Source organism: Sphaeramia orbicularis, chromosome 10, assembly GCF_902148855.1.
Source record: "Sphaeramia orbicularis chromosome 10, fSphaOr1.1, whole genome shotgun sequence".
NCBI classification, from domain to species: domain Eukaryota; kingdom Metazoa; phylum Chordata; class Actinopteri; order Kurtiformes; family Apogonidae; genus Sphaeramia; species Sphaeramia orbicularis.
The window spans coordinates 25,634,167-25,653,680 of record NC_043966.1 but is presented as its reverse complement, the minus strand read 5'-3'; the positions used below and the strand labels follow the sequence as shown (position 1 = coordinate 25,653,680).

General features: G+C 38.6%; 1 protein-coding gene across 2 annotated transcripts in view; it reads right to left on the bottom strand.

Annotated features, from left to right (window-relative positions):
• The window catches only part of tsc22d3 (TSC22 domain family, member 3), a 37,350-nt gene that overhangs the window by 2,549 nt on the left and 15,287 nt on the right, over positions 1-19,514 (bottom strand). The window contains exon 1 of one of the 2 annotated variants that reach the window (XM_030145747.1): positions 276-601. The exons of the other annotated variant lie outside the window; for it this stretch is intronic. Within the exon in view, the coding sequence (XP_030001607.1) occupies positions 276-400 (125 nt within the window). The 5' untranslated portion in view covers positions 401-601. Of the gene's footprint in view, positions 1-275; positions 602-19,514 lie in introns of those variants that run through there. 2 annotated transcript variants of the gene reach the window in all.

Genomic DNA, 19,514 nt, shown 5'->3' with positions numbered 1-19,514 from the left:
GCAGCAAATACTGGGTGAATGTACACAGAGCATGACCGGGTGAGACAATACAAACAGCAGCAAACATATCAGTCCAAAGTGCAAATTCACTGCTGCACAGACAGACACACGACATTAAGTACTGTGCAATGAACGACTGATCATAAACACCAGTTTTTGCACATGGGTCATTGAACGCATCATTGTAAACAAAAAGCCGGTTTGACTCGGAATAGGCTCGTGCGAAAAAGCAGTTGAATTAAGTAAGTATTAACGTGTGTTTCGTCTGTATTTACCTGTTGTCAAGTTTGACCGATACGACGTCTCCTCCGAGTAGTGAGGAGAAGAAAGAGATGGAGAAGTTATGCAACTGGTAGACGGCCACCTCCATTGGTGTTTTCGCGAACATCTCCGTGCTCATATTGAGTACCAGACTCGTTTGGATGATACTTCTCGCCACGTTTGCGATTGGTGAGGTCTAAGTAGTAGATCCGAATTGGTTTTCGGTGTAGTTGAATCGCGATGCACTACCTCTGCTGTGGGCCGAGTGCAGTGCAGTGTCTGACTTTGAGCTTCGCTGCTTTTCACGAGCGACTGTCTGTTTCTATTTCTGCCACCGGCGCGTATATGAACGGCTCGCGCGTGACGTCATCTGACGCGCGCATATATTAGTCAAATGAGTTAGTGGGTCGCAGTCTGTGATGCCTTACCGGGTTGGAGGAAAAAAACTGGAATTAGGACTTTTGTGCACATTTTAGGAGCGTGATTAGTCCAATTTTTTTTTTTTTTTTTTTTTTTTAAATAAAACTCATCCAAAGGGGTCAACACTACGGACGTACTATGATGACAGAAGCATTCAGAATGTTGTTCCAAGTCAAAAATTTAATTCATTTTAATATTAGTTTTCATTTATTCGGTTACATACCGGGAGATTTTTTGACATGTGCAAAACAAAAACAAAAACAAAAAAGCATGTAATGTGAAAACAACAAACTTGCCCCTTAGACAAAAACTTTTATGCAATAACTTTTTTAAGTGCTGCATGAGTACTTGCACTTTGTTTATTTTTCAATATTTTCCTTACTTTTAAGCTACAGTCCAGACAAAAGGCAGCAAAACAAAGCTGTGGTCCAAATAACGAGCCTTAAGAGGAACTTGAATGCAGCACCGTCTCTGCCCTGTTTCTGAACTTGTGTGTTCTCTGCAGTTAACCCACAGACCGAAATCTGTACTCAATAACACGAACATCACAACAGCCAACCAAACAGTCACAACAAGAGTTCTGCACAGACACGTCTGTTGATAAAGAAAAGAACGACTTAGCCATTAACCCATAAAACACCATTTAAAGTGTATTTTTAGTGTGATGCATGTGTTTATCATTTAGTAAGAAGAAAAAAAAGCATTGTTTTAACCTGAAAATAATCATCAGTGTGTGACATTTGTTACTTTCTTTATTACTATTATTTCCATTTCAAAAACACTATGCAGAATTGTCCATGTCATTCCTGTACATTCCTAGGGATATGAACATTATGTTCTTTTCACTTTGTTGTTGTTTGTTACTTCCTACATACATGTGCACATGTGCTCTACTTAAGTATTTTTCCACCCTGTCTTGGTAAATTTCCTTTCAGTCAATGCCCAAACTCTACCACCCTCTAGTGGTGAATGCATATAATACACTGGCTGGTAAAGGACTGGACTTGTGTCTCCACAGTGTTGGGGAATTTCCGTGCATCTTCTCCTGCTGCCATAATTCCAACACTTCCGGTAATTAGAAGTTGTTTGCTCTGCTTGGAAAATGTATGGAAAAGTTTCAAGGATCTTCTACGCTACCATGTATACGTTTATTTAATTTTTCCAAATTTTATGATTTATAATTTTCAGGAGTAGCCTAAATTGCAAAGCAGCAAAGTATAGTTTAAGATAGCATAGACATGCATGCCTGTTTCATTTTTTTTCCATATCTGTAATCATCATCTATAATCACTATGCTACACAGTAGGCTTGACTTATGAACTAGTGCAACATGCTGGTTCATGACCTTTTGCACTTGTGAGACAGCTTCACTGAGCCTTCAGCAAAGTGTGATAAACATTAGATGGTACAAGCCAATGCAACAAACATACTCACTGTCACGTTATTTTCTCAACAATCCTGACTGAGGTTGCGATTGAGCAATAGACCTTGTTATTTCATTGGAGTCCCTGCAGGTTTTAATAGCTTTAATGTAATTGCTCAGCATTTCTCTGCTGTCACACTATGTTCCCAGTTGTTGTTGCAATTATAAGATTAAATATTGATAATAAGCCAATTACTTTTCCATTAGAGAATCTCTGTTGTGCGACAAATTTTCTTCCAAAGCACTGGTGACCAATAGAATATCATCAGCCAAGCAAATAGTCTATAATGTTGATGAGAATTCTCAGCTGGGTGTATATTCAAAAGGAGATTCAGGTCAAACAGATTTTTTTTTTTTTTAATTCCCAGGTGAAAATGGCAACATGGTTTTCTATACAAATTTAGTGTAAATGTAGAAGAAAAGAAGCCCTGCACTGAAAAATGATAAATAATAGGGGGCTCATTTTTCATGGTCTTTGCATAGTAAATGTCTTGGTGCGTGGACTAAGTCTGGTGAAGTATTTCTGTTATGTAACAAAACAATTAGAGTGGAAAGGGTGACTTTTGGTGTAACAAGACTAAGCAGAAAGCACATTGACTGGGTATTAGAGCCCACAGTGCCTGTCGTCTTAGATTTTGTGCTGTGACAGTACAGCTGCCAGGTTTAATATCAAGCTCTGTTCTGGTGAGGAGGAACTGGAGAATTACCTTGCCCACTGAGATAGTTCGATTTTGGAGAGGGTAGTCACAGCGAATGCCTGTGGCTCAACTGAGATGAGCAGATGAAACGCACAGACAGCAGGAAGCCTTCCTGCAGTGTGTGCAAGTAAAATATACCTAATGAGCCACATTCACTCAAGTAATGGCAGTATAAATGGAGATATTAAAGCTGCTTCGACTGCTTTATTCACAGAATAAGAGGAAAAAGGACATCTTCCACGGAAATCTTAACAAATGAAAAATATTTACATAAATAGCTCAAAACATTCTAAGTACTGCAAATATTGTCATATCTTGACATTTCAGAATGAATCTGTCCGTATTTATATGGAACACCAACTGCCTGGCCATGTTTGGTGTTTGCCAAATCCACTGAGTCACTCTAAAGCCAGGCGAAGGGCCACAATTTCCATCAGATGTCCTTTGCACAAAAGCCAACCACATTACATAACTCAGTGATTCATTTGCACCAATGGCTGAAGAAGAAAGCGAGCGTGAAGAAAGACATGCCGCCAACCTCCCAGCTTTTGTTTTGAGCAGCAGCTCTGTGGAGTGTTGTCGCAGAAGATTGAGGACCCACACAGACCTGGCCAATATTTCAGAAACACGGGTCATTCCATTAATCTGGTCAAAAGGATGCTGTTTGTCTTTTTTACTCTGTACATGTCCCATCTGCCCACCCACAATTAGGAATGCATGGCGTGCATGAGGCAGTGGTCTGAGAACACACAGGCGTGCCGGCTGCAGCCTTAGGCTGTCTCAGAGGAAGTCGTCCATGTGGGCAAGAGGTTGCAATGAATACTGAACACTCTACAAAGGACACCCAAAAGCAGTCATCACCTGTTATTCTCCACACAACACAACATACTTAGCCTTCGTTTTGTAATGTTTTTCCAACAAATTTAACAGGCTGTCAGTTTCTGCTCGTGTCTTGCATGTCATATCACTTTTGCTGTGATAGGCTGCAATGCATCCAACATACAGAAGGTGTGAAAAGGAACGACATGGTTATCCAATGAGTCTATGACGGCCTCCTTACAGTCAACACGGCAGCAGAATTCAACTCAGTTTACCAACAATTCTATGAATAGGTAGAATTTTTAAAAAACGTTAATGCCTGAGAATTTCAGAACACATCCTGGTTCTGTTGTAGCTCCTATGGGTGAAAGTCACATCCTAAGTACTTGTTCTACTTTGTTCTCTTTTTAACGAGACAAGATTTGACATGATCAGAATGATCTGTAATTGTATCAGTTTTTGGCACTGACTTTTACAGTCTTTACGTGACTTTTAATTTGATTTCAAACTGACAGGCGTCATAGTTATCCAGGCTCTTTACTGCTTCTCCAGATGTAATGTATGCAGTGGAGCATCGCCACCTGCTTCCCCTCACGTTTCGTCAGTGTGTCACATCGTCGGAAACGTTACATAAACTCTAGTCCAACCTCACCACCACTTACCGCCGATCTGGTCTCTTGAACAGACTTGGTGAGTAAGGAGGTGTGTAGCTCATAACTCTCTCAGGATAGCTGAAGTGCTGGTGGTGACAGCAGACTGTGTGCGATGGCTGAGCCAGCCGGAGGGCACACACTGTCCTCGGAGAAGGCGGCTGAGCCCCAACAGGAACAACTTCCCTGTAACGTGTCTGAGACTGTCCCATCTTTCCCTCCAACTGAAGGAGCTGTTCAAGAGGCAGAGGCCTTTTGCCTCTTTGCTCTGTTCTATTGTTTGTTCTCGACAACTGTGCTGTCGAAGCACAAAGACACAATTGAGCGCTGGCGACACCTCTAGATACACAGCTTTATCTGTGAGTGCCATGCTCAGACTGGCACTTGTATGATGCGTTTCCAGTCTGGTGGAACACAGTCACAATAAAATGTTTCCTGAAATAACACCATTTGAGAGTGCAAAATATATCTTTTAGCTGTAGCTGTAGGGAACTGTCACTGTGCTTATGTCCACAGCTCATTAAATCAGTGGCACTATGGGCAATAAAACACATAGTTGCATCAGTATTCTATGATGTGAAACAAACTAGGTCTCCGTAATGACCATATCCTGCAGCAGACACAAGCAACAGCCAAACAAGAGGAAGTGTTAATGTTTATTCACTTATATGGGATGGTTTTGCTCCCTTCAGCCACAGAAAAATTATACATTTACTTCCTCTGATGTGTATGTGAAATCATGCTGAGGCAGATGGGTGAAATACGTTGTGCTTTTCACAACATTTAAGTTACATAAGTGTGTTCCATTGATAATCCTCTGAAGTATTTAATGTGGGTTTGCCGTTTCAGTGATCCTCTTTTGTCATCAAAGGTGTAATTATTGTACAAATGATTGAAGAGCTACTGCTGCTGAAGGTGTAACAAAATCCATGGCTTGTACTGTTATTAATTGCGAGCTGCCTTCTAATTGACAGGTGTGCATAAATATCCTGCTTAATCCACTGGGCTGGTGGTGGAGGGTTTGACCTTCGATATTGAACGCATTGATTGCTGACGCGCTGACAAGTGTTTTCTACAAATCATCATGAATCCAGTTTTGTTGTGTAACCTTTTCAAATGAGAATTCTTTATTAATGTTATATAATGTATGTTTAGATAATTCAACCCAGTTTATTTCAATCGATTTGGTCCAGCTTTCACTCCCCCAGAGGTGTTTTGTTTCACTTCATTTACTGACAGTGATCGCAGTCATTACTTGCATTGCATGTGCCTCTGAATAAGCTTGCATTGCACCAGGGCTTTATCGTGAGTTATATTGGGCATGTTTATACCAATCGTGTCAAGATCAAACCCTTTAAAATCCAGATAATTCAATCCTTTTGTATCAGGCTCAGTCCTTCAAACATGGGTGGGGTTTTCACTGTCTCCAATCCTATAAGACGTTGACATAGATGTGAAAAAAACAAGCCATTCCTCCTGTAATAAGAAGTATATTGTGTGTTCCGTCTGTCGAGACTAACAGTGGATATATGCTCATGACTGTTGAAAACTACACGACTCTGATTGCGTTTTCAGCCTGACAAACAAGTCATAAGTAATTACATATAATTACATGTACTCAGACAACTATCATGTTGCACATACTGTAACACCATGTGCACTTCACAAGCTATAAAATGTTTGATAATGTGATTTATTACATTTTCTTCTGTTTACATTTAATTTGCTCTTCGAAGAAAAGATGCAAATGAATGTAAGATAAAGACAAAATTAATGAGAATCGGTGATAACAGTGACGTTATAAATCCTCTGCATGGTATAATTATATCATTATATTTTTCAGTTGAGCTGGATGTGCTTAAATGTTGGTTGCAGGCCAAATGTGGGTGTAAGCCTCGCCAAAAGGCTTTTAATTTGGACTTTGTGATGGGCTACAGCATACTCAGCTACAGAAAAATATGAATTATGGAAAGGTGGAAGAAAGACTGCATTTTCACTTCTGTACTTTCCATCATTTTTGTTTGAAAGGTTTTTAGAACTTCATGTGCTGATACAAAACGTTTTAGACTGTTTTGCATCTGTCTTGTGCCTTAACTTCATCGTATATTTTTCATCACCATCCATCAGCGTTATGAAACAGCACATGTGAGCACTATATGTTTACCCTTACTTGCTATTCTTTCCACATTTCAGATGTATGGCTTATTTACAGTAGCAAACACTGCAACGAATGGCTATTTACATCAGTACCAACTGTTGTAGTGAAAGGAGCTGTGTTGTATATTGTGGTTAACAAGCTTAGGGACTTTGTATGACAGTACAAGGCTGTGACTCAACATTAGTTAGACAACTTCAGGCTATAATATAAAGACTTACCTTGTGTAAAGAGAGCTAAACACGGAGAATTTCCTGGCTAAATTTACTGTGAAATTACTGACTTACAGCAGAGGTATGGCCATATTCATCCCTAAACTCCATTTTCTTAAAGAAGTAACAGTATGTTCTAGTGCATGGCCCATGAGGATCCCATCTGTGTTTTAGTGCAAGCCTGCATTTACATAAGACTACAGACACACACTGTTCATACAAAAACTGACGCTGTTAAGTGATTTCTTTAACAGCTATGCAGATGCAGATGCGAGAGGCTGAAGTTTAAAGACTCAACTGGCCATGAAATAGCATTAAAACCTGTCATTAATGATGCCAAAGCCCTCTGAGTTAATATGGATCACCTACTTCAGACCTATGTCAAGATCTATTGGGCTGCTCATTATTTTTTCTGCTCTGGTGTATTTAGCCATGCTGAAAATCAATTAGATTTTCTGGCCTACATTTCTAGAGCGTATATTCAGATGCACGGAGGCAGCTTGTCTTCATAACACACTGCTTTTTCTTGGTACATGGCATAAAAAGTAATGTATTGAAGTAATACAAAGAACAGGTCCAATGCACGCTGAGTGGTGCCACTTTGCAAAGCACCTGTGCTAAATACACTGTTGGTTGGATCAGGTCCCAGAACAAAAGGTTGCAGAGTTCATGACCATCTGTCTATATTCATCTGCCTATGTTACTTCAGCGTATACCTCAGCTGTCTGTGCTGGTGTGGTTGTGTGTCTAATCTGAGTTGCCTTCGCTGGTGGAATGCTGACATCAGACTAATGGGTACAAACTGCCAATCCATCACACGGCTGCTGTGACATGGAAATGTAAATCTACTGTAAGTGATCCAAAACTGGTGTATCTGGGGAGATTCCATCTGATGAAAACCAAGATTCTAAACAATGCGGTCCATTTCCAGTGTGCTCTTATTTTACATGACACACTGCAGATATTGATTCTCTTAAGTAGAGTGGTTTACAGGACCAAAGAACACATCACAGATTCAACAGTGTTTTGCAATGTTTGGTTAAAGCTGTATAGGTATAAAAAATAAAAATAAAAAAAAAAGGTTGGTTCTCCTTTCACTTGCCTCTGGCACTCATTAAATCTCTAATGCTCTTTTATTTGTGCCCTTTTCACCTTTTCTTTAACATCCCTCACTCCATGCTGCAATCTAGTTTTTCTTCTTTCTTCTCAAGCTTCTCCATTCTTTTTCCAGTTGCGTTTTTTTGTTTAGCATGCAGCTGTGTGACCCAAGTCGCCAGCAACTGGGACAGCACAGGAGGGAGCTGGGCCCCATTGAGCAATCACCCGGTGTTCATTTTTGTGCTTGCTTGTGTTTTTGTTTGTATGTGTTTAGGGAAGTGTGCGCAGTTGGCCACACACTTGCATGCGTGCATGTTCATACACGTACAGCTTCGTCAGCACGTTCTGGATTTAACTGGATGATAGGCACCCTGCTAACTCTCACTGTTAGTGTCATCCAAACACTGAATTGTTCCCACAGTCTCCAGCAGACTCCTCTGCTGTGCATTAAAGCTAGTCCTTTGTCACCTGCGAGATGACGATGGAACAGCGACTAAGTTCCCATGGACAAGTCACTGGCGGTCATTCCTGAAGGAAAGTGCATTAACAGCTTTAAGGGATACATAAATAAACACAAACAAACTACTTTAGGTGGTTTATTTGTATTGCATGTGCTGTACAATCCAGTAATCCAGCATTAAAATATGACAGATGTACAATAACCTGTACAAACAACTGATACTTTCCTCAGTCCTGTAAAGGTGCTTCATTTGTGCCAGTTGTTGGTCGTATTTACGTGACACCAACACAATGCTACTTTAATCGAAAGCTGCTGAATTCAAGACGAATTCCCAGCCTTGTAAAAACTGTTGTCGCGTAAGCTCTAAATGCTGCAGTAATAGCTCCTGGCTTTGATTATGAGAAGTTAATGAATAAGTTTGTGATCTCTGCAAGCAGAACAAGTTGTGTTGTGTTAATCTATTTCAACAAGACCACAGGAATTACTCAGATCATAATTCAGCCTTCCTCCGTTCACACTCATTTTCATTCAAGTAGGACGACTATAAATCAAGTTAGTGGCAAAATAACATGCTTTTGATCGTATTATTACGCTGCTGCTACTGCAGAATGTAGATGCACGTGTGAAAACAGAAACATATGCACGTGATGTATGAGACAATAAAATGTTTTTAAAATGTAATTTTGATAGATAGCGTTTCCTTTTGAGTTATCGAAATGAAGTTGGTAGATGAATGCGTATTTATACAGTACAGTATAACAGCTTTAAGGGAACTTTTTGTGCATGAACCTTGTGACTACTCCACATCGCTGTAACACTTAAAGCGCATTTGTTACCGTAAATGGACTAGTTATTCTTCATTTCACACCAGGAATCCAGAATCCTGTATGTGCTTGATCTTGAGGCATCTATTCTTTTCCCCATTACCATTTTGTTTTATGTGAGAACACTTTTTTATGGTAGATTTATTGCTCCGCAGCAACTGCAAAGTAAGAGATCAGACAATGTTGCATTCATATGTAAATAGGAACATAAATTCTGCCAAAGCATACTGTTGTAATAAATTCACTAAGAAAAGCCACTTTTACTTTTTCTCAAAGGAGAATCTGAAATAACTCAAACTGTAGCTGTAAGACGCTGTAACTCAGACTGGATATATAAGCAGCGACTCCCCTTCAGATAGCATAACAGATTAAAACCATTCAAGTTTGAGGTCTGACAAACCACAGAGGCAATAGGCCTGTGTCGTCCTATAGAGTTATAACTGCAGTTCACATGCAAACAGAGGCCTGAAAGAACACAGTGTGCACAATGTTTCCTCAGCCTGTCTGCATGGTGAGGATCCCCCACCGACAGACGACTGGCTGAGATAGAGGAGGACAGGGCCAGATGTGCAGACCCTCGTTTTTTTGTTTGTTTTTTTTTTTTCTACGAAAAACTTGAGAAACATTAACAAGAAAGTGCAATTAAGGCAGCCACATCTACTATGGGAGCACAACTAAAACGTATATCCAGATGTTGGCCACCCATGTCAAAACTATGAAACTAATAAATTGAGGCGCAGTTTTTATTACATCATGGTTCTCACGACTAAATTGAGTAAAGCTTCAGTGCATTTTAAATAGAAGTAATAGCACTGATTAGATTCTTTGTATTGTGTAAACCTAATTCATTTCAGCATTAAATAGGTTAAATGGTAAAACATGGTATGACCTGACCTAAATACACACTTTTATATGTGCCTGAAAAATCCATTAGAACTGATTACATGTACCTATACAACAGATTTCAAAGTTATCTGGCATTATCTTAGATTATATCGACACACAGCTCATTTCTATGTCAGATTTAATGTTGGAGATACCCTCATGGCCCACTTTTCTTTGCTGACGAAGCTTAACCCATGAAGACCCAAACTGCCACTGGTGACCAAAACCATCTACTGATCTAAAATGTTTAATACCTGTTGATCCACTAAGCCGATCAATACATGTAAATAATTGGTGTAAAATGCAGTTTGTCATATTTTCATGGCTTTCTTCATGTTTCTCCATTTCTGATATTATGACAATCAACTTTAATCTGACCTTTTATGAACATCTACATCAGTGGTTTCCAACCTTTTTTGGCTCGTGACCCCAATTTTAACATCACGTATTTCTGGCGACCCCAGACATTCAAAATACAGACTTTTTTTTGCTAAAATTGATTTGTTTTTGACCATGTAATAGTTTCCTATACTATGTTACAAATAAACTTTAATTTAAGACAACATTTAGTGTATTTAATGTATGTTATTATGGACGGAGGCAGTAAAGCCAGGTGTAGATTACTGCACAAAGTGAGAATTTTATTTTCCTTGGTCAGGGTATGTACAGTCAGTCCAGCTTGGATTTACAAGGCTGACAATTAATACTGAACAAACAAGAACTCAAACTATGAATTATGAAAGAGCTGCAGGATCTGAAACCGACCACAATGAACATTTGACAGATAAACAGAACCACAGTGCTTCAGTTTCAGCTTCAAAGTCTGTCATGTATTTTATGTTGTGTGATCGTCTCTCTCAACTCATCATATATTTTTTTATTAGTAAGTTTTTATTTTTATTTTTATCAAGTACTACGCATTTCAGGCGACCCCATTTGAATTACAGGCAACCCCACGTGGGGTCCAGACCCCAAGGTTGAAAAACACTGATCTACATGATCAGTAAATTAAATTTGGGAAAATACCTGATTTTCAATGGAAAAAAACACAAAATACAGAGGATAATATTATAATAACTGGTGATAAATCACTTAAGAGAGAAAAATGTATTTGGGAACAGCCACAAAAGTAGCACTAGGTCTTTATGGGTTAATATTGGAAAGGAGAGGAAAGGAAAGGAAAGGAAAGAAAGGAAAGGAAAGGAAAGGAAAGGAAAGGAAAGGAAAGGAAAGGAAAGGAAAGGAAAGGAAAGGAAAGGAAAGGAAAGGTATTTGTATTTGCATTTGTATTTTGTATTTATTTATTTAGCACAATAAAAAAACAGTGCAGGGAGGGAATGAAGCCCAAAGGGCTTGTACAGAGTTCCACTCCCATCATCAAGGTAAGGTAAGGTAAGGTAAGGTAAGGTAAGGAAAGGTAAGGTAAGGTAAGGTAAGGAAAGGAAAGGAAAGGAAAGGTAAGGTAAGGTAAGGTAAGGTAAGGTAAGGTAAGGAAAGGAAAGGAAAGGAAAGGAAAGGAAAGGAAAGGTAAGGTAAGGTAAGGTAAGGTAAGGTAAGGAAAGGAAAGGAAAGGAAAGGAAAGGAAAGGAAAGGAAAGGAAAGGTAAGGTAAGGTAAGGTAAGGAAAGGAAAGGAAAGGAAAGGAAAGGAAAGGAAAGGAAAGGAAAGGAAAGGAAAGGAAAGGAAAGGAAAGGAAAGGAAAGGAAAGGAAAGGAAAGGAAAGGAAAGGACATAATGTTATTAAGCTACTACTGTACTACTGGGCTGTGGTTGTTTGGGTTTGGACAGGAACCCCAGCCTATCCTGCCTTCAAAAGCAGCAGCCAAAGACACAAGCCATGTCAAATTCACTGATTGGTCATTTGTATTTTGGTCACAGTCCATTTACAGACGTGCAGCAGCAGGACTGCAGAGCAGGAAAGAGATAATAGCTTGACTTCAGGATATTTGGTGATTTAGAAAATTGTAGTCCACTGAGATGTTCAGCTCACTTCACATAAACAACATAAATATAATGCAAATACAGTATGATAATGTAAAGCTGTGGGGATTCAGTGATGAACTAACTAAGAGCTTCTTTCCTAAAGGCATTCTCCATGGAAATACTTGGTATAAAGTGAATGCAACAGTTTTTAGTAAATTATGCTGCAGCTGCTCATAGTGTCACTGCTAAAACAACGTGTTCTGAAATATCTGTAAAACAACTGTGTGAGGTGAGGGAATATTTTGTTTTTGTTTGAAAATACAAATGTTATCTGTTTTAAATTGCTATTCATTATATGGTTAAATTCAGTGTCAGTTTAAAATAAAAATAGTATTGTCCTGCAGATAATTGGCTCGCGGTGAAAAGCTAAGGTTCAAACTTTCCTCCTAGAAACAAACAGGAAATATTTCTCGTTGAAATGACGCCTGAACTTGGAGTCGGTCAATGTACACAAGACAAATTGTCTTTTTTAAACGTCATTTTCCTGCTTTCGAAGCTTTGCAGAAGAGTGAGTAAATGTGATCTGCCATCCCAGGCATTGTATAAAGGCTCGGGTAAACAATGCAGAGGTCCAAAGTTCACTCATGAAACTGCAGAACACTCTTATATCTGTTTTGCACGCACACACTGCACAGGTACACGTTCACACTCTCCTGAAAGCAAAGGTGTGCATTCAAGCATGGAAGTTAACGCACCGAATGGTTTTTACTGTTGTACGCAAGTGAAAAGAACAAAACAAACATGAGGGCACGTAGATGTAAAACACAAACACCAACTTGAATATCCATACGAATTGAGGACACAGCTGTCACACACACACACACACACACACGTAGGCACACATGCAAACAGGCATGTACTAGTATTACACTGTCTCTTGTTGTTTCTGTCAGGGCGTGTAGATTTACAATATTTGGCAGAGGACAACTCACATTCTTAAGACTCTGAAACAGGGAGTCTCTTTACCAAATGAGCACCTTTGGAGGACTGAGTTTGTCTGTTCCTAGATTGAATATAGTCATGAAAAGAGATGTACTGTGGATTTACACTGAGAGAAAGAGCTAATTAACATTTAAATAAAATATCCTCCCATGGCAGTGATAATAAAATCCTTTTTGAAAGTGATAAAGGAATAAGGAGAAGACGGCTATGCCTGAGATGCTGAAATGAAAGCTGAGGCTGACGTTAAATCTCTAATCAGATCTGGTCTATGAGTGAGAAGAAGTGCGTAAGAGGCTGCTATTGTTTTGAAGATGTTAGATTTACCCACGTAAGCAGAGTCTGGAGGCCAGCATGCTGTCACCTTATCACTAAACCCAAATCACAGAATTTAAGCAGTGATGAACGAGATTCCCACAAGCGTGGTGTTCCCTTGGCTTTGTGCCAACGCGGCAGCATGAGGTGAAGTAACAGTGAGAAAGTTTTACATTCATTTCCTTGAGAAAAAAAAAAAACTTGGTAGCTCTTGTACTTCACATCAAAGATTGCACAAATGTGTTCTCTGAAACGTAATCACATCTACAGAGAAAAACATAAAAGAGGAAGAGACTGTGAGAGGTCTTTGAGGTCAAACCTTCAGGCATTGCACTGTGGAACATTGTACCAATCCAGGGTTTTGTTTGGCTTCAGTCTTGTGATAACACAAGTATGCACAGTGTATCATAAAATTATGGAATCATGCCAGACTTAGCTTTGCTTTTGCATAATTTTATAATATTTGCAAAAAGAAAATGTGCCAGTATGTTAGATGTAGACATATACTGTACATACCTTACATTTTTGTGGTCAATGAATTCATTAGCTCATTCATTAATATTTAATTACAGTTTATAGATATGAGATCTCCAATAGACTACAGAAATGAACATTTATATTATCTTAATAATTATTTGAACAGATAACCAGTGTATTCTACATTGAGGAACTATTTCAACATTTGCAGAACTGAAACAGTATTTTAAAGATTCCCACACCCAGTGAACACGTCATGACCCCACACTCCACTGTACACTGTGTCAAAAACAGCCAGGCGTTATCTGTCTCAGTTTTTTTTTTTTTTTTTTTTTTTCTGTTATGTGACTGATTGTCTACTCCAGACCTATTTAATGACTGTGGTGTTCTTTCTTGTTGAGGCTGTGATTAAAGTCTAACCACATAGGAAGGAACACAGTGTGGTGCATTCAAGGTACCTGCCAACCTTTTCCATAAAGAATGTTTTAATACTCCCTCATTTAATATTTCAACTTGTGTAATCATTAACTGTGCACGTAAAGACAGTTACCAACCGGATTCACAAACACCCTGCACATCTTGTAACTTGTCTGCCACCTTGTGTACAGTCATTTGTCCTGCTCTGCTGCCTTGTCATCTGTCTTTGTGTTTGCCCCTCCTTCCTCAATTGTTATTGCTAACTGTGACCTTTTACACCGTCTGTCTGAACAGTAAATCCTATCTGACTGTCAGGACAGCCTAGCCTTGACACCGCCTCAAGGTAATTATCCTGTCTCTGACCTGTCTCGTCATATTCCTTTTTGTTGTCTGGAGCGCTCACCTATTTTTGGCACAGGTGTTACTCTCACGCTGTGGATGTTCCTCCAACGAGGGCACGAGAGTGTGAGGCAGTGTTCTTTACGTGTAACGACATCAGGGCACAGCGTCAGAGGGGACATGCTGAAACAAAATCAGCTTTGCACACACCAAACTTGCACTTGGGTCATTCTCAAACCTGTTGTTTGTTCTGCAAGTAAATCAAGTCTGGGCCATATTCTCTGCCTAAATTGAACATTCAGTGCCCGGCCGTACTTTGCATCCTGTTGTTAAAAGCACAGTTGAAAACATAGTACAAGTATCCAAGAAGGGAACACGACAAACTGTTGATTTGCTGGAAGCAAATTACAAACTACAGTTACACACACACACCATGCAGAAACTTGTATGTGTTTTATGAAGAAACCACAGATGTTGGGCTTTTGTGTGATGTGGCTTGCCTACATACACGTCATATTACACATGTTTATATGTAAGTAACAAAACCTACTTAACTCACATGACTTCTACTCCTACTTTTGGCAGATTAAGACATTCCCAACACATCTATAAAAGTCAAACAAGTGCTGGAAGACATATACATTATACAGTGAACTGCAACGTGAGGGAGTATTACATTTATTACATTGCAAGGCTGTTTATATTAGTTACGGTTAATTAATAGTCTTTTTTTTTTCCCTTTTTTTGATTTTAATGTAATTTTAATATCTTGCTTTTGCTTTTTTTATGCCTTTGCAAAGCACTTTAACCCTTTCATGCACAAATTATGAGAACCTTAATCAAAATTTTGTCCTGAGTGTTTTTATTCCTCTTTAGGCATGAAAAAAACAATGCGATTGAAAATTTTCTTCTGAAAAATACATTTAAAAAAAAAAATAAAATAAAATAAAATAAAATAATAATAATAATAATAATAATAATAATAATAATAATAATAATAATAATAATAATATACATACATATATACATAAAAAAATAATAATGAAAAAAAAAAAATCTTATGAACCTATTTTTCATGAAGTTGCAAAAATGTCCACTCAGCTGGACACCACACATTTAATTTTTGACACACAGAAACATGCATTTACTGATAAATTGTGAGAAAACTATGGGGAGGGCTTGTGATTCTGGGGGTTTATGGTCAGTAGAGATCAATATAATGTTACCGATTCATGTCAGAAAAGATATGTAGTGTCTTAAAACTTTAATAAAGATATGTGTAAAAAAAAAAAAAAAAAAAAAAATCCATGAATATACAGGAGAACAGCTGTAGAATAGCTGTCCACTGTAGTGACCAGTGTGCATGAAAGGGTTAAAGTTATCCTGTGTATGAATATTACTATACAAATAAACTTGAACTGCCTTGCCTTATGTGTCTTGTATTTTATTTGTATTTTCAGTAAGCTGTCCTGTCTGCATGAACAGAAAGTGACTCTGAGTTCAAACCAGGAGCCGACACACACACACATATTAACACAATAATAACAAACCTTGGTATCGCCTTTCATTACTGCCCAGTTACCAATTGCTGCGTCTGTACCCTGCAGCTTGAGGACAACCCCTCGCTTTGTATTTAAGACTAAGTAGAGAGCTACTAAATACCAAAACAGGAAAATACAAAAATGAGGAAGAGAAAAAGAGAGGAGGAGAAAGGGGAGGGAGGAGAGGGCTTTCACAGCTGTTGTTAGACAGTGTTTCCTCTGATAGGAGACTTTGGCTGTACTCCCAGTACTTTAGGTAAACTGTCAAAAAAACATGGTTACCTTGAGATATGAGGAGGGGCAAGTGGGCATGTTTGGAGTGAGAATGATAACGTCTCAATATTACAAAGGTCTAAAGTCTAAATGCTGATATTGATAAAAATAGCTAAATATTTTAGCCCAGTGTTTTGGCATGGTGCTGTTTGGTTTAGAAAATTGCGAAACGACTGAATGTACGTTAGTTGAAATCTGAAGCAATTCACTACTGTCAAAAAGGGATTTACTTTTTTTTTTTTTTTTTAATATGCTTGACAAAAATGGAAAAAAAAGGAGCTGAATGAAGTAGTAAACAACCTTTATCGAATAAATCCCCACTTGAGTTATTAAGACGACACATCCTGGATATTGTTCAATGGGCTGCTGTGAGTAACGTGCAGACATCTGCAAAACGTGTTAGCCTCTTATCACGGGATCAGGATAATAAGCGGAATCTAAGTCTTTAATCTGTCCCACTGCACGTCTCATTGTGATGGTGACAACAGGTGCCATGGGCTGCTTAGTCTATCACTACAGGCCAGCAGTTTTTAGAATTAATACACTGTTGTTGTCGCTATTGTCACGGCATTTGACAGGATAGAAAGTTATTCTAAACTATAACAGAACAGACAGGAGCAGAAGAGCAGGTGCTGAAACGTTGACTTAGTACAGATGGGGTTGTTTTGCTTTCACACAGACAAAAAAGCATGATTATAGTTTGGAAATATCAGCAAATAACAGACCTCAATGCATTACATATTGGCCATCCAGTCAGAACCAGTAAAGCTGTTTCCATTTATTTCAGTCCAATGTAAATGACAGTGAGGATGCCATAATGGGAGGAAAAATGAGAGATTCTGCCAGAAGACAAGCCCTGAGAGAGTCGCTTTCAGTTTTCAGTGCAATGGCCTAGATATCATTGCTACTTAATATTGCAAGAAAAGGAAAACACTCACGGGACAAGTAGCGCCTTGTCTGAATCTGATACCTACTTCTAGAGGGCTCATTTAAATATGAATAGGAGGAAGTATCCTGCATGTCTTTTTAGTTTTCTCTTTTATATCCACCCTTTTCTGGCTGTCATAGAATAACAGCAAATGGCTTTGTTTTTTTATCAGGGTGTTTCTGTAAATTTCCCACTGATATGAGCTACAATAGCATCCTTTTCCCTCTAGAGGGCTCGGAAATGGGCCCACGTACAAAAAAGCACTAGAAATACTTCCTCACTCAAAACCCTTGGATGGATCGGATAACAACGCATTAATTCCAATTCTGATGGATAATTTTACCGACATAAAGCTTGAAAGGACTGACTATGTTTTGCCAACATTTCCATAGTGTTGTGTCTGTCTGTTTGTTATGTAACCTCTGGTGAGAACAGGACACTGCCTTGGAATCAGGAGAGGCAGACAGTCATTATGGTAGATTTAGAGATTATTCATGGTTGGATTATCAGAGCATTCATCTATGTGTCAATGTAAGAAGACTGTCATCACCTTTATGTGGATTCTGGCATTTTGTTTTGCAAGGTGGTGCTCTGATTAGTTCCATTTAATGCTGCTCTTTCACAGCTACTAAAGAAAACACAACAGCTAAAATTAAAAAAAAAAATAAATAGGGTATTAAAACAGTTTATTCTGTATGTGTTGTGTCCTTCCCACACACCTTGTGCTGTGCTATGTAACAGTCTTGAGCAAAACAGAATTTAAGTTATGCTAAACAAGCCCAAGGGTAGCAGATAAGTAAATACATTAGGGTCAGAGTGAGCAAATGTGCATAATCTACAGATGGAAATGTGTAAGAGAAGAAAAGCAAAGTCATGTACCATGCATATGAATGTGATTTCCTGTCAAATTCCTGCGTACTTGAGCAGCAGGGAGCACAGAGCAGAAACGGATAAATATGGGAACCATTCCTCACATCACAACGATAGTTTAAAACAGCTTCTTTTGTGAGAATAAATGCACATTATATGGAACGTACAGTCGCGGAAAAAATTATTAGACCATCAAAAGTCGTCAAAAACAATAGTTATGCAATCAAGTACTTACTCCTGTGTGTATCATGTGACTAAAACAGACAGAACAGAAAACATGGTATGCCTAAAAGCACTGTTTTTGTCAGTACAATGCCATAGTTATCAGTGATTTTTAGTTATTATCAAGAAAACATGGAAAATGTCTACAGGGTGGGGAAGCAAAATTTACAATGAACATTTAGTTGTTTTTTTTCTCAGCAGGCACTACGTCAATTGTTTTGAAACTAAACATATATTGATGTCATAATCATACCTAACACTATTATCCATACCTTTTCAGAAACTTTTGCCCATATGAGTAATCAGGAAAGCAAACGTCAAAGAGTTTGTGATTTGCTGAATGCACTCGTCACACCAAAGGAGATTTCAAAAATAGTTGGAGTGTCCATAAAGACTGTTTATAATGTAAAGAAGAGAATGACTATGAGCAAAACTGTTACGAGAAAGTCTGGAAGATACTATTAAAGAAGAATGGGAGAAGTTGTCACCCGAATATTGCGCAAGTTTCAGGAAGCGTGTGAAGGCAGTTATTGAGAAAGAAGGAGGACACATAGAATAAAAACATTTTCTATTATGTAAATTTTCTTGTGGCAAATAAATTCTCAAGACTTTCAATAAACTAATTGGTCATACACTGTCTTTCAATCCCTGCCTCAAAATATTGTACATTTTGCTTCCCCACCCTGTAGATGTCAGCTCTGAAATTAAACTCTTATGAGCTATTTTTGTAGTTATCATTATATTTATCCAAACAAATGTACCTTTACTTGTACCAGGCATTAAAATGAACAAGAAACTGAGAAAACAAAGGTGGTCTAATAATTTTTTCCGCAACTGTACATCCTGTTTGCCTCAACAGCATTGTATTTTTGCTTGCGTTTGTTCATAATCTGCACTAAATGTCTTTTCCTACTTGTTTAGGGTAACCTTTCCTGGCCACTGAGCTGCTGCTTTATAGGTGAAGACTGGGTCAACCATCAGTCTTCCTGTTCAGCTAATACTCCCCCGAGCACAAGACGTCTGCCACAAAAACCTCCTAACCCCAACCTACTTCCATACTGTCGGCTCACGAGCTCTGAGAGGTTGTGACCTTCCGCGTTACGTAAAGTCACCTCTTTTTTTTTTTTCTCTCTCGCTCTCTGGCAGACCAGTCCAAGCTCCACTTCCCCTTATATGACACTTTGCATTCAGCGCAGTGATAAAGAGTCTTTGTGTGCGTTGCAGGGTATTGAAAGATTGGATGGCAGCGTTTGTGGAATCAGTCTGTATGTGGTATAAGATGTGGATAATTATATAACAGACAGAA